The sequence below is a fragment of the Dermacentor variabilis genome, chromosome 1 (assembly GCF_050947875.1).
Source record: "Dermacentor variabilis isolate Ectoservices chromosome 1, ASM5094787v1, whole genome shotgun sequence".
In the NCBI taxonomy this organism is placed as follows: domain Eukaryota; kingdom Metazoa; phylum Arthropoda; class Arachnida; order Ixodida; family Ixodidae; genus Dermacentor; species Dermacentor variabilis.
In genome coordinates this window covers 229,984,034-229,998,217 of record NC_134568.1, presented here as the reverse complement: position 1 = coordinate 229,998,217, position 14,184 = coordinate 229,984,034, and the positions used below count along the sequence as shown (strand labels likewise).

Here is a 14,184-nt window from a genome sequence, read left to right as displayed (position 1 = left end):
ATCATCCTCTCATTCCAGTCATTGTGCCCGAAACAGGCGATGCCAAAGCAGGGATCATCCTCTCATTCCAGTCATTGTGCCCGACCGGCAGCGCTACAACAGGGTGCTACGAGATCGTGCTCGACAGGGTGCTACGAGATCGTGCTCGACATGGTGCTACGGCAGCGCTTCGACAGTGTGCGTCACCATTAGCCCATTGTACATTCACGTGCTCGTCTTTTGAGGGGTTCCTTCTTGCCCTCAACTGCGAGAGTATAAAAACAGCTGCCCCCGGACGCCAAAAGGAAGGGCTCCGATTTCTTCTGTTGAGTAAAGTGCTCTCCCGTCTCTCTACTTCGGTCAACCTGACCGCCAACTCTTTGCGATGTTAAAATAAACAAGTTGTTTTGTTGTTACCAGTCGACTCATGCTTTGCCGGGACCTTCGGATGCTTCGAGTTGTACCCCAGGCCGCCAGGCCAACGCTACCCTTGGGGCTTGCGACCCAGGTACAGCCACGGGCGTCAGCGCCGAGTTCCCAACAGATCGTACCAGCAGTCCGATCCAAACATCATCTAACTCAGTCGTGCAGTTACAATGTTGGCAGTCTTGGCAATGTAAGGAAAGATTAGAAGGCGATCCACCGGTTAATGACCTTTTATGTTCCATTAGCCTCTGATTGATGCACCGCCCCGTTTACCCTATGTAGAAATAGCCACGGCTAAAGGGAACTTTATATGCCACACCCATACGACAGTCAGTAAAATTGTTGTTCTTGATGTGCTTCCCTGGACAAATATCTGTTCTTTTTTTTGCCTTTTACGTACTCATTTTTCCTCTGCACGGCAGCGCATATTTTACCTAGCGTATTGGGAGCAGTGAAGACAACATTAACACCGTATCTATTCGCAACTTTTTTTAGCCTGTGCGATACTGAGTGAATGTAGGGATTAGTCACTACTCTTTTCTTGCTATTACTGCTTTCTGTAATCACGTCCGTTCCTCTCGGAAACGACTTCATCAGGCGTTCAGCCACAGTGGCCACTGCCAAACTGGGATAACCTGCTTCTAATAGGCGCCGGACCTGTGCATTAAAACTGGCACTCATTTTGTGCATGCACGATCTGGTGAGAGAAGACTTACGGCACGACATGGCAATTCCGTTTTTTACTACTTTGGAATGCTTGGATTGAAAGTTTAACAATATCTTCGAAGATCTAGGGGAGTGCAGTGATTTTGTTCGAAGGCTAGGGAAATGTCTAGAAACTGTATCATGTGTCTCTGAGGAAATTTCTTGGTAAACTTTAATCCCCCTCCACTTAGAGAAGGCCTTAGGCGATTGTGTTATTAAGGTTTTTCGTTACGCTGATGATTACCTGATTTTCTGCAATAGGGACGAATTTGATTCCGCTGCTACCTGAGTAAGTGAGTGATTTAAACTTAATGGAGGAGGATTGAAGTTTACCAATGAGTTTCCTCAGAGATGCGTAATACAGTTTCTAAACATTTTCCTGGTCTTCGAACAAAATCACGTGTGTTGGCAGTACTCCCCTAGATCTTCGAAGCCATTGTTAAACTTTCATTCCAAGCATTCCAATGTATTAAAAAACGGAATTGCCATGTCGTGCCTTAAGTCTTCTCTCACCAGATCGTGTTGCACAAAATGAGCGCCAGTTTTAATGCGCAGGTCCGGCGCCTATTAGAAGCAGGTTATCCTAGCGTGGCAGGGGCCACTGTCGCTGAACGCCTAATGAAGTCGATTCCGAGGGGAACGGACGTGGTTACAGAAAGCAGTAATGTCAAGAAAAGAGTAGCGGCTATTCCCTACATTCATTCAGTATCGCACAGGCTCAAAAAAGTAGCAAGTAGATATGGTGCTAATGTTCTTTTCACTGCTCCCAATAAGCTAGGTAAAATATGCGCTGCGGTGCAGAGGAATAAATGAGTACGTAAAAGGCAAGAAAAGAACAGATATTTGTCCAGTGAAGCACATCAAGAACAACAATTTTACTGACTGTCGTATGGGCGTGGTATATAAAGTTCCCTTTAGCTGTGACCATTTCTACGTAGGGTAAACGGGGCGGTGCATCAATCAGAGGCTAATGGAACATAAAAGGTCGTTAACCGGTGGATCGCCTTCTAATCTTTCCTTACATTGCCAAGACTGCCAAGATTGAAACTGCACGCCTGAGTTAGATGAATACGCGATATTGTACAGGCATAGGGATGAAGATAGTCGTCTGATGGTCGAGGCATGGCATAACAATAGTGGTGGAAGTGCGCGCGTGAGTCAGCCTTCAACTACTTTACATAGGGAAGAGATCAATTACCTTAACAGTCATATCTCACGTATACCGGCACGTGTACCCGAATGATACGTGATGCTACCATTCCAGATCATGCGCATATGAGTTTTCTATCTTTTCCTTTTTTGCCTCAGTGCTTCCTTCAGTTGATAGTCGGTGTTCGTGTTGTCCACTTCTCTTGTGTCCGTGTCTGCACGCCTTACCCTTTTTTTTTGCATTATGATTAACTTTTCATCACCTCTTGTCCATTGAACACCATGTATTTAGAACCTCAATATAACGAAATATGTTTGTATGCGATTTCAATATCACCAAATTTCGCTTCCGCCACAAAGGAATGCCGAGACAACAAATGGAAACTTCCGCGGACGCGGATGGTCAAATGATTGAATTACAAGCGACTGCTTGCAAACGCAGCTCTCAAACCACGCGCGCGGCGCGATAAGAGCGACCGCCGAAGTGAAGCCGCATCATGTTCCGTATAAAGTCCAAGTGCGATAAGATCCTATCACGCCCCGCGCACGTTGTTCTTTAGGTGCGAGTGAAAGTATGCGAGGGTGAGAAAGAAACATGGTGGCTTCACTTAAGTCTCTCTATATATTTTTTTGCTTTTGAGCAGAAAATTTAGGGACTTTAGGCATCACGAATGCCGCCTCCCCGCGCGAGCAAAGAAAAAGAGGGGAGGGGAGCTCGCTCGCTGTAACGCGATCAAGCGCGCGAGGGGCGCGGGGTGGCGCGAGTCGCGATTTATGGCGTGCGCCTAGGTCGTGGCTGCGCATGGCTGTAAGCGCTGCTGAGCGCATACGCAGCGGCGCACTCTGCTTTAGAGGTCATCTGCCGCGTGCGCAAAGAGTGGACGTAACGAGGCGGCGTGGCATCATGTAAGCTGTCTTCCCATGCGTAAAGCATTGAAGGTTGCATACGTAATCTCGAGTTTCGGTGACCCGTTGGAGTGAGAGGCAGACGAAGCATTCGCTCCGCGATGTCGGCGCTTTTAATGAAAGCGTCGTCCCATTGCGCGCGACGCTATCAGCCGTGGGGGTGGACTTTTCGCGAAAGCGGGGCTGGCTGGCTTCGCTTAATTCGTACCGCCGATCGGAATATATCGTTGATGTGGCATGAAACCGAGTCATTAGTCGCCGACCCCCAATTTCATCAAAAGAAGCTGTTTTCGCATTCAAGTTAGCTTTTTTCGATTTTCCGATAATTCTGATAACTCTGCGGCCCCTTTCCGTGTAAGAAAGATCGATCGGTGACTCTTCTTATTTGCATAAAAGGTAAAATTTCGATACAACGAAATTTCGATATAACGAAGCAAATTGCTGATTTTGCCTACTTCATTATATCGAGGTTTAACTGTATATGGACACACCAGGCGCATTTCCACCTCGTCGTCGCCGTCACCGTGATGAAGTGCGATAACGTCGCCGCACGCCGTATGCTGTATGTGCGACTGAAAGCGTGCGAGGGTGAGCCCACTGTGGTGGCTCAATATAGCTCGCAAGGGAGGAAAGCGGGGACGCAGCGCGCCGTCTCCATGTCTCCATCCATGGCGGGCCCTATCTTGAAAGCTATTTGCGATTGGGACAGAGTGCGCCGACGGCTCATAGCTTCAGGCGCGCTGTGTTTTCGCCGCTTAGTTCTCGTTGAAGCGAGAGGCAGCACGCAGATCAAATTGTCAATTCGCTCGCTGCTGCTGCCGCGCTCCCGCGCTTCAGCCTTTTGACAGCGAGTGTGCGCGGTCATCGGACGACTTGTATTCATGTTTGCCTGTGCGTGTTTGACATCGTCCTTATTGAGTTAGTAAGCGAATGGTTTACATGTACATGCGGCCGATAAACTACTATCCTTACTTCGTACAGCTGTCTGCTAATTTGCTATCGCAATCGAAATTGCCTTTCGGGTGAAACAAACTTTTTTTGCTTTCTCCCGCACGGCCGACGCCACCGGGAATGCGCGGAGGCGAGCGCCATCTGGTGGTCGTGCAAGAAACTCAGGGCGCGCGCAGCGCGCGTTCTTCGCTCTGATTGGTTGGCCTATTCGGCAAGAGAACAGCCAGGCCGCAAGCACGATCATGAAACCCGGCGATTTTCGCAAAAACATCTTCGCTTTTTAAAAGCCTGCAAGCTTTACTCGAATTACGTCGAACCGCTGTGGTGGCGTCATAGAGTTACTATACTGACTCTAGAGGACAAGCTACCCATAGGGCCCATGCATTGAAATCGGGAACCGCAAGAGCGCCGCCATGTTGCTACGCGCCGAGGTTGCCAGCTCCTGAGACGCTTGCTAGACTTGGTGACAGTAGTCAGTTTTAATCCGGCAACAGTAGCAGCGTAGCAGCATGGCGTCTCGCTTGTACTGTCGTGATGTGTGCGTGCAGCCGTGTGTTTGGGCTTTATAAGTTGGTTCTTTATTCTATGTTGCGGGACGGTGCGGGTGTGGTCCATGTTGGCCGTACAGGTGGCAGTTATGCAACCGAGGGATGATCCTGTTGAAGTTTCCGGTGGTATGCGGTTTTCAGCGGTCACGCCTGTTGCAGGAGTGTCACTCGACGAGGTTACGAGCTCGAAGCTGTGGTCAGATTCCTCGTTGGCGTTCCGTAATTCTCTTCGCACGGGCGCGGTATGTTGCAAAAGCCGCTTTCGCGATCTATCTTCGCGACGATAGATCGGGCTTTTTTATTATTATAAGCACTGATCCAGTTGGGGTAGGGCACATGTAACCTACAAACGGAAGTCTCAGGAGAGCACCTGAGATTATAATAAAGCAGGCGGCGCAGGAACTCCAGGGCACCCAAGGGACAGTGGGGAGATCAAAGCTCGAAGCAGAACGGTACGTAGGTTGGGGCCGCCGAGGCAGGTGTGTGCCAGGGAGTGTTCGCACGGACAGCTCCCCTGGCACGCGCAGCAGAGCCTCGCAAGGTCGAGATACCTTAAAGGCACCTGCGCCCATCATTTTTCTTTTGCCTCGGTGCAGTGTGAACGATTAAAGAGAATAATATGGAGGGCATCCGGTACAGTCGCGAATGCGTCACGACAAATGTAGCTCGCGTCGCCTGGCGTGTGCAGTAATATCAGAGTTGGTTGTGTGAACTTTATGCATAATACGCTTTGTTACGGTACCTTAACGCAATGGGTCTAGAGGACGGTGTTCGTACATTTTGTCGTACCGCCCTAATCCTATACCCCCTACTACAAACACACACACACATACCCCCCTCTTTTTATGTATACATACAATTCCTTGCCATGACGGATCCATAGCCTCCTTTATTTTTGAAAAATAGAGGAGGCTATGGACCAATTGACCAGTTCAAGTTGTCAATTTGTCAGTAACTGTCATAGGAATCACTGTATTAAACACAATTCCACGATTGGATTGTTTACTTTCATTTTTTGTTGTAACACTGAGGACTACATAGAACTTTATTTTGTATATGTGAGAGAAGTATGTGGATATCACGAGCTTAAGCCAATGTGCGATACACAGACAAAGCAGCTGCTACAACATGAACTGCATTGAGGGCCACACAACACATACGTACTTAAAGATGCAAAATATAGGGGGAAGCTTCAAAATACGCTCTGTAGCACTGCAAAGTGTAACATATATTGTATGTGTACAATAAATGTTCAAAAATACAATGCATCAATGTCCCATTTGCCTTCAAGTTTATTATCAAGTTCAAGTTTACTGAAGTTTATTATGAGCATATGTACAACAGGAATCTACTGACACACCCGCAGTCAAGGTGGCTGTTCGAGGTGTGCTGGCTGCCTCAGTGTAAGAAAAAGAAATTGGGTGAATGTCGACACCAGTGCCACTGCTTCTTGCCTCTGACCTGCACGTGCCTCCACGGCATCTTTGTGCACAAGTGTGCTGGCGTGGCGAAGGAGTCATCCAAGAGAAAGGGTATCGTTTACATGGAGAAGTGGCTGTTCACGTTGCCTGCCGCTTTCCCTCAAATGTTTCCTTGGCGACTAGGGTGACACACCCGCAGTCAAGGTGGCTGTTCGAGGTGTGCTGGCTGCCTAAACGAAAGAAAAAGAAAGAAATTAGATGAATGTCGATACCAGTGCTATTGCTTCTTGCCTCTTACCTGCATTTGCCTCCACGGCCTCTTGGCTTGCGGAGTCTGTATGAGGGAGCTGCTGTGACTAGGCGTAGGCATTGTCTAAGCAAAAAGAAAAGGCCATTCAAATGGGAAATTATTGAAATCAATGCAGTTATGTCTGCTTCTTGCACTCTTCTTGCCCGAAAATTTTCAAACATAGTGTCCAGTACACACCAGGACTTTGACTGCTTCGGCTTTTTACCTGCAGGTGTTGCTGCGAGATCCTTAGTATGGCTGCGTGCAGCATTGTAACACTTGGTGGAGGCATTTGAAGTGGTAGCCAAAAATATAAAGAATCATCCTTGTCTGCACGAATGCTTTAAATTTCTAAATGCAGTGGTAACTATCACTATTAGTGCAAGGCCCCCCACATCTATGCGGCAAGTGCCATAGCTCGAAACTGAATTTTTCCTTTAGTATTTCACAAGACGTCTGATATGTCCACATTAGATGTGATGTGTTTGTTTTTATTTATCCCACTGTGGAGAGAGCATCATTAAATAGTTTTTTTATTTTTGCTTGTCTTGTTTTTTGGTTTATTTCTGAATTTATCAAGCACCAGTCTCATGATGCTAAAATGACTTATGTAATGGCAATCAGCTTTTGTTTTGCAGAAAAACAACGCATTTCCTGACCCATTGTTTGACATCCCCTCACTCGCATAATTTTGCAGAGTATTCTACCTATATTGACTTACTTGACCTCCACTAAAGAGTCTTGCATTTTCAAATATGACTCTTTCCTTAATATCATTCGACACTTCTCATAATTTCTGTACCTTGGGCTTCGATACTCTGCATTCACCATTTTTGCTTGTTTCTGACTAAAAATGTCTTCTTTAATTTAGAGCTTAAATTTTACCTTTGGAACACACGGAAGGGCTTGCCATTGCATATCTGCATAAAAGGGAAACATGTTTCATTAAACATTTGCAAAATCCAATTGAAGATTGATGAATGCAGCTTGCAGTGTGATATGACTGAATGAGCCATAAAAGTAACTCATCTCACTTGGTAAATTAAAGCACATATTAGTGTGATGTGCAAGATACGTTACACTAACGTGGTGGGTTCTCTTGCTTATACAGCAAAATAATCGGTGCGCGAGAAAAAAATTATCTTTGCATACCCCTTGTACACACTGATTTAAGGAGAATGAGCTGGAGCTGTCCACATGATCTACTTATTTTACCTGCGAGTATGGTCAACAAATATGTGTCCCAGCTGCTTAGTGGTACTCGGGATTATGTCAGTATTGCATATGTGCCTGTTGTCTAAAATAATTGAATTTTGAAAATGCTCGCAGGGATCTGATGTGCATATCTTCAGTTTATGGATACATGTAAAAGACTCAGCATCAAGTGCAAGTGAACGTTCCCGCAGGCCCGGAGTCAATCATGCAAATAGATTCGCTGCACAAATTTGTGACCAGAAAAGATATTCCATATGAAATGGCATGCAAGGAAGTGTTGAAAATATTGCACAGTTAATAAAACGCCTACGCTATTAATATGTGGGTTGATGCACTCGTTATGCAAAACGGAGGTGAGGCGTGCAGACAGGACACAAGAGTAGAGTATTTACAAGCAAACAACACGAGCGCCGCCCACTTCTCTACTCTTGTGTCCTGTCTGCACGCCTCACCTCTGTTTTGCATAATGAATCCTTACCAAGTAGCTGAGCTTTCTGCCGTTCTAAGTCTCGATGCACTCGATTTCGTCCGCATTAGGCACTCGCCTCTTGATTACTTCGTGGCACAGAAATACTCGGCATCAGGCTGTTTGTCTGCTGTGGCCTTTGTAGAAGCATGATTGTTCAAAGTGCAACAATTAAACAGATTCTTTGAGTTGCTTGCGGCTTCGACAGTACAATTCCGGTGCGCTGGTCCGCCTGTCCAGCAATTTCCTACTGAAGGGAAACCTGCAAATAAAAACACCGCTCCGCATGTAGAAAAATGCTCTACTGTGACGCTTCTCAAACGATTGTGATGCACCACAAGAGCTGCCTACTCGCGTGATATTCTCAACAAGGAGATACATTTGTTTACTTACATGTGAAGGTATATGCCAGAGCACTTCGGGGCTTCGGTGGCACACAAGGCACGAGTGTGTGTGCCATAGCGTCCGATGTCGACGCGCGATCGCATGTCAAACCTAAACTGTACGAAACTACTACGCATCCAAAAAACAGATTCGAAACCGAAATTCGCGTCATCCTTTATTGCAAGAATGCGTACATCGTGATTTACATAAGTCGCGGACTTAGCGATCGCTTTCTGTAAACTTAATATTAACGTACCACCTTCATAAAGCCATCAGGTATGCGTTTTTAGATGAGAAAGCATAAGGTGACCTGTACTTGCTTTCAGCTCTTTCAATAGTAATTGCGCTGGCCACATTGACCAGTAGCAACAGGGCGGCGCCCTAGAGGTTCCCACTTTTCCGGCCCAGCTTTTCCTCTAGAGTTGTTCTACTAACTCTATGGGTGGCGTAGTGTCTATGGCGTTGCACTACTAAGACCGAGAGTGCGGGATCGAATCCCGGCAGCGGCGGTTAGACTTGGATGGGGGTAAAATGCAAAAACGCCCGTGGTAGCGTCCATTGGGTTAAACGAACCTATGTGGTGTGCCTCATATTCAAATCATGGTTTTGGCACGTAAAACCCCAGACTTCAATTCATTGAATTACGTCACTACAGATGAAGTGTCTGCACAGACGGAATCATTCGCAACAGAAACTAAACTAATTAATAAACAAAAGAAAGCAATTACATTAATTAACTGCCTAGATACAAACTTTACGGCACATTTTTATGTTGGAAAGTTGAAGGGACTACTTATAACATTATAGTTTCTTGTTGGCCACATTTCAAGATGACCACGGCCATTTTGAAATGTGACTAGCTCCGCGCGTATGCCTTGCAGCCCATTTGAAAACGGCCAGGGCTATTTTGAAATGTAGAAACACGGAACTCGACATGTACGTAGACTTGAATAACTGGCGTCAATTCATTTGTTCAATTTACCTGATTGCGTATGCGGCACCACGAAAAGCGGCGCTTACGGTGCAACTCTCCCTGTGACAATACGCCGCGGCATAAAATAAATCTTCAACATACCGCTTGATAAAGCGGTCTGTCTCGCCCCTGCTGCTGAAGTAGCTATGCGTCCAGTGGCGAGTTGCGCAAAGCGCCAATCGGAGCGAGCTCGTGTGAAAAGGAAGCGCAATTACAGCTTCATTTCGGGCCATACCTTTACTCCCCAGAGGGTGTGAGTAGAGAGGCACGCTTCGCGGTGCCACATGCGTAATTCAAGCTAAACTGAATGAATAATTTGACACCAGTTATTTGAAATGTAGAAGCCTGTAACTGGTTATGACCCACCTAACGTGACCGTGCTTAAAGGGACACTAAGGTGGATTTCAGCTTCGGGTGTACGTTGTTGCGGGGCTAGGTTATCTCGGACCCGCGGCTCCATATGGTAGCGTGGCAGAGGCTTCGGGTTGAAGAAATCAGAAGCTCGGAAGTTGGGAAAACGAAAACCAACAGGTTTACTGACACTTGTACAAAACTTATTTACATCGTTGAATAGGTAAAACTGAAAAAGGTCAAGTGTCTAGCAACGAGCGTCAGGATAAGCCTTGCTTCCGAGGCCCAGAGCACTTCTTTTCGCGACGCCGTCATTATAACACCTATGTTTAAACCCTCCCTCCTGGCGGTTGCCAATCACACGCAGGTCACAAACCCACCAGGACGACAGCTAATCAAGAAGCACAAACAACACTGTCTCAGGAGGAGTATCGGACCGGTGATACCACAAAGTCCAAGCAGGAGCGAAGGCGGAGGGAGGTTCTGGCCGTGGGAATGGGAGCGGAGATTTTTTACTACTAACTGGTTTACTCCGCTGCTTGTCAGTGTAGGGCAGGCACGAGTTTGTGGCGGCTTTCTTCCGGCAAACGTCCATGAGCCCTTCGCGTCGTCTCGGCCTCCCCTGGAGTGGCAACGCTTTCTTCCCTTTGTGGCACTTCTTCTCTGATGAGGGGAAGGGAAAAATTGGCAGCGCCCAGCATCGCGTGGGAACTGTCCTCCGACTTCCTTCCCAGTGTGGCCCTCGCATTCCATGCTTGCGCGTGACAAACAGCGTGTTGTCTACTGCAGTCATAATAACGTAGTAAGTCCCATCGTACAGGTTATTACGTCACCGCTCTTCCGAGTTCCGACGCGCAGGAACGCGCACAACACTGCGCTATAGGCGTGGTCTGGTCTACGTTCTCATGTAATCCCCCGAAATGCGGGATATGGGGCGCCTATATCGTAAAGCTATTCCACACTTTTCTATTCCAACCCTGCAATCAGCCCTCCGCAATTGGTCAAAACTTTTTTGGACCACCCCAACTTCGCCTGTCTGTCACGCGACGTCACGAAAACCATGATAGCTCCCCATCTGATATGACGTGTACACACTGATTATGCATAATCGGACCGAACAAAAGAAAAAGAGTTACTCCTCATTCGACGCCTTTTCGCCATTAGCGCTCGGCTATTGGTCAAAAGTTTTCGGGCTGCACCCACTTCACCTGCCTGTCACGCGACGTCACAAAACCGCGAAAATTCAACGCGTCAAAGTGACGTGTACACGTTAAATATGCATTAATATGCCGAAAAGACTGAATTTTTTTTTCTGAATAGCCGCAGCTTGCCCCGTTCCGAAAGGAATAAACGATGGCTGCCACCGATCGCTCAGACATTGGCTACTCGCACCTGCCGGAGAGCATGGGTTTATTAGCGTATAATAAAACTTTCTGCGTGGCCGTTTAACGTTTTCGAGCACTTTCGGCACGTTTACGACCTCGCTCTGCCAACTTTTCCTTGCTGAGGGTTCGCTATAGCGGTATTCTTAACTGTCCGTTGCACGCCGCCGCGATTTCCGGCCAGCCACCGCAGGCTAAGTAAGGGAAAGCGGATCAATCGCAGGAGCCGGCATCACCCTCTTCATCCGGTTATCGATATTCAGTGCCCTGGCTCAGCCCCATCGAAACCCTTTCCGCTTGAGCGTGCTCCTTGCTTCCTGGCAGCCAATTACAAACGAAAAACCACTCAATATAGGCAATGTTATTCGTTTTGAAAGCAAAGAAAACTGACCTCATATAAACTAAAAAAGAGTTTGATCGGGCTGTTGAGGCAACGCTGCGGGTCACCGCCCGAGGCTTGCGTCGGCGGTTGCGCAAATCTGACGTCAGGAGGTTGGAATAAAAACATATTGGAATAGTTTTACGTTATAGGGCCCATGCACTGCAATTGGTCCCCTGAGTTACTAAGCAAGGCAATATCATCAGCGAATCGCAAGTTACTAAGGTATTCTCCCCAATTATTTTAATTATATAATATATTATAATAATTATATCAAGGTATTATCCCCAATTCTTCTCAATACAGGTCTCTGAATGCCTCCTGTAAACACGCTGTGAATAGCATTGGACAGATCGTATCTCCCTGCCTGGCGCCTTTCTTTATTGGGATTTTGTTGCTTTCTTTATGGAGGACTACGGTGGCTGTGGAGCCGCTATAGAAATCTTTCAGTATTTTTACATACGGCTCGTCTACACCCTGATTCCGTAATGCCTCCATGAATGCTGAGGGTTCGACTGAATCAAACGCTTTCTCGTAATCAATGAAAGCTATATATAAGGGTTGGTTATATGCCGCACATTTCTCTATCACCTGATTGATAGTGTTAATATGGTCTATTGTTGAGTAGCCTTTACGGAATCCTTTACGGAATTGCAAGGCACGATCACTGACCTGGGGAGGCAAAGCAGAAGGGTGTGACTAAAAATTGATCTGCAGAAAACTAAAGTAATGTTTAACAGTCACGGAAGAGAACAGCAGTTTACGATAGGTAGCGAGGCACGGGAAGTGGTCAGGGAATACATCTATTAAGGGCAGGTAGTGACCACGGATCCGGATAATGAGACTGAAATAATCAGAAGAATAAGAATGAGCTGGGATGCGTTTGGCAGGCATTCTCAGATCATGAACAGCAGGTTGACATTATCCCTCAAGAGAAAGGTGTATAACAGCTGTGACTTACCAGTAATCACGTACGGGGCAGAAACCTGGAGGCTTACGAAAATGCTTCTACTTAAATTGAGGACGACGCAACGAGCTATGGAAAGAAGAATGATGGGTGTAAGGTCAAGGGATAAAAGAAGAGCAGATTGGGTGAGGGAACAAACGCGAGTTAATGACATCTTAGTTGAAATCAAGAAAAAGAAATGGGGGGGGGGGGGGGCATGGGCAGGACATGTAATGAGGAGGGAAGATAACCGATGGTCATGAAGGGCTACGGACTGGATTCCAAGGGAAGGGAAGCGTAGCAGGGGACGGCAGAAAGTTAGGTGGGCGGATGAGATTAAGAAGTTTGCAGGGACATGTCCAGAATTAGTACATGACCGGGGTAGTTGGTGAAGTATGGGAGAGGCCTTTGCCCTGCAGTGGGCGTAACCGTGATGATGATGGTGATGATGATGATGATGATGATGATGATGATGATGATGATGATGATGATGATGCCAATGAGGCGCACAAGTCGTCTGGCGTCTTTTCTAGGGGAGCGTTTGCTGCATGGTGCGTTAATGAAGGGACATCGGCGTTCAAAAAAATCTAATCACTCCAGAAACCGTACTTTCATCACTTAAGATTTGATTAATTGATATATGAAAACTACGCACTTGGGAATATCTTCGTCAAATTTCAGATATGTGGCAAAAGTCTAGAGGTCGAAGTCCCAAACATTTATATTCCTAAATGCTGTTTGCCGTTGGCCAGCCACCTTCGCTATGATATGCCCAGCATCAGGATTGGCTGGAACGTGCTCTTACGAACAGTTCTAACGTAAGAGATTTTTGTGGTACGCGCCTATGTTCATGGGCAGTCTAGTAATTTGAATGTATGACCCAGTGAGGTAATCAAACTGCCGATTAACCTAAAGTATAGCTGAATTTTTCCGTGGTGCTGCTTAGACTGGCGTAGGCCCACTACCTAACAGCCCCCCACAGACAACGTTATGTAGCAGGAAGGGCTGGGTGCCCCCGTCTTCCAACCCTGCGACAGATTTCTGGACTACTTCCACGTTCTGTGGGACTGTTTGGGGAGCTACGCGGCAGCTGGAGACGAGTCCTGTTCCCGTCGCCACCTTGGAGGAGTGGTTGACGGACTCCTACCCCGACGCCATGCGAGTCCTGGTTTCTGCCATCTTTTGGGTCTGGTTGATAACTAGGCCCTCACCTACGCCTCATCTTTTCTTGCTCCCCTACAGGTCCGCACTTGGACCTATAAATGGCGACAACGGTTTTTCCTCCCCCTCCTATAGAAGTAAAGGGGAAAGGCCCGCGAGTGAGAATGCTGCTCCTCAATTCACGTGTGGTGGGTAAGACATGTGATCACTCGATGACAATGCCGGCAAATAATTTTGAGCTTGTACATTTGTGAGGTTGACGCACAGAACGCCGTAACAAGCCCTCAGCATAAGCACAAGTGACGTCGCAGTGCGAATCGTATGCGCGTTATCTCCTCCTCACCTATATTCGTTTATCGAGGTGCAGGAGCAGCTTCCACGTGGGTTCCACTTTGAGCCATGTAACCACGTCCTCATAAATTGTGATGCCTAGAACTTAACACCCGCCGTGGTTGATCAGTGGCTATGGTGTTGGGCTGCTGAGCACGAGGTCGCGGGATCGAATCCCGGCCATGGCGGCCGCACTTCGATGGGGGCTAAATGCGAACACACC

General features: G+C 47.2%; 1 protein-coding gene across 7 annotated transcripts; it reads right to left on the bottom strand.

The window, feature by feature from the left end:
• Window positions 1–5,938: 5,938 nt before the first annotated feature.
• On the bottom strand, window positions 5,939–8,611 carry LOC142558425 (uncharacterized). 7 transcript variants are annotated; one of them, XR_012823011.1, is made up of 4 exons: window positions 8,449–8,569; window positions 8,068–8,317; window positions 6,384–7,294; window positions 5,939–6,315 (listed from the first exon to the last, which is right to left on the bottom strand). XR_012823011.1 is itself a non-coding variant. In XM_075670562.1 (4 exons), exons 1-4 carry the CDS (start codon window positions 8,609–8,611, stop codon window positions 6,265–6,267), a joined length of 324 nt encoding a protein of 107 aa, XP_075526677.1. In that variant the 3' UTR covers window positions 5,939–6,264. The 7 variants fall into 7 exon arrangements, 2 of the variants coding, with proteins under 2 accessions (XP_075526677.1, XP_075526682.1); XR_012823012.1 differs by lacking the exon at window positions 8,449–8,569 and having other exon boundaries at window positions 6,384–6,458; window positions 7,260–7,294; window positions 8,068–8,204; XM_075670562.1 differs by lacking the exon at window positions 8,068–8,317 and having other exon boundaries at window positions 6,384–6,458; window positions 7,260–7,294; window positions 8,449–8,611.
• Between the last annotated feature and the right edge of the window lie 5,573 nt (window positions 8,612–14,184).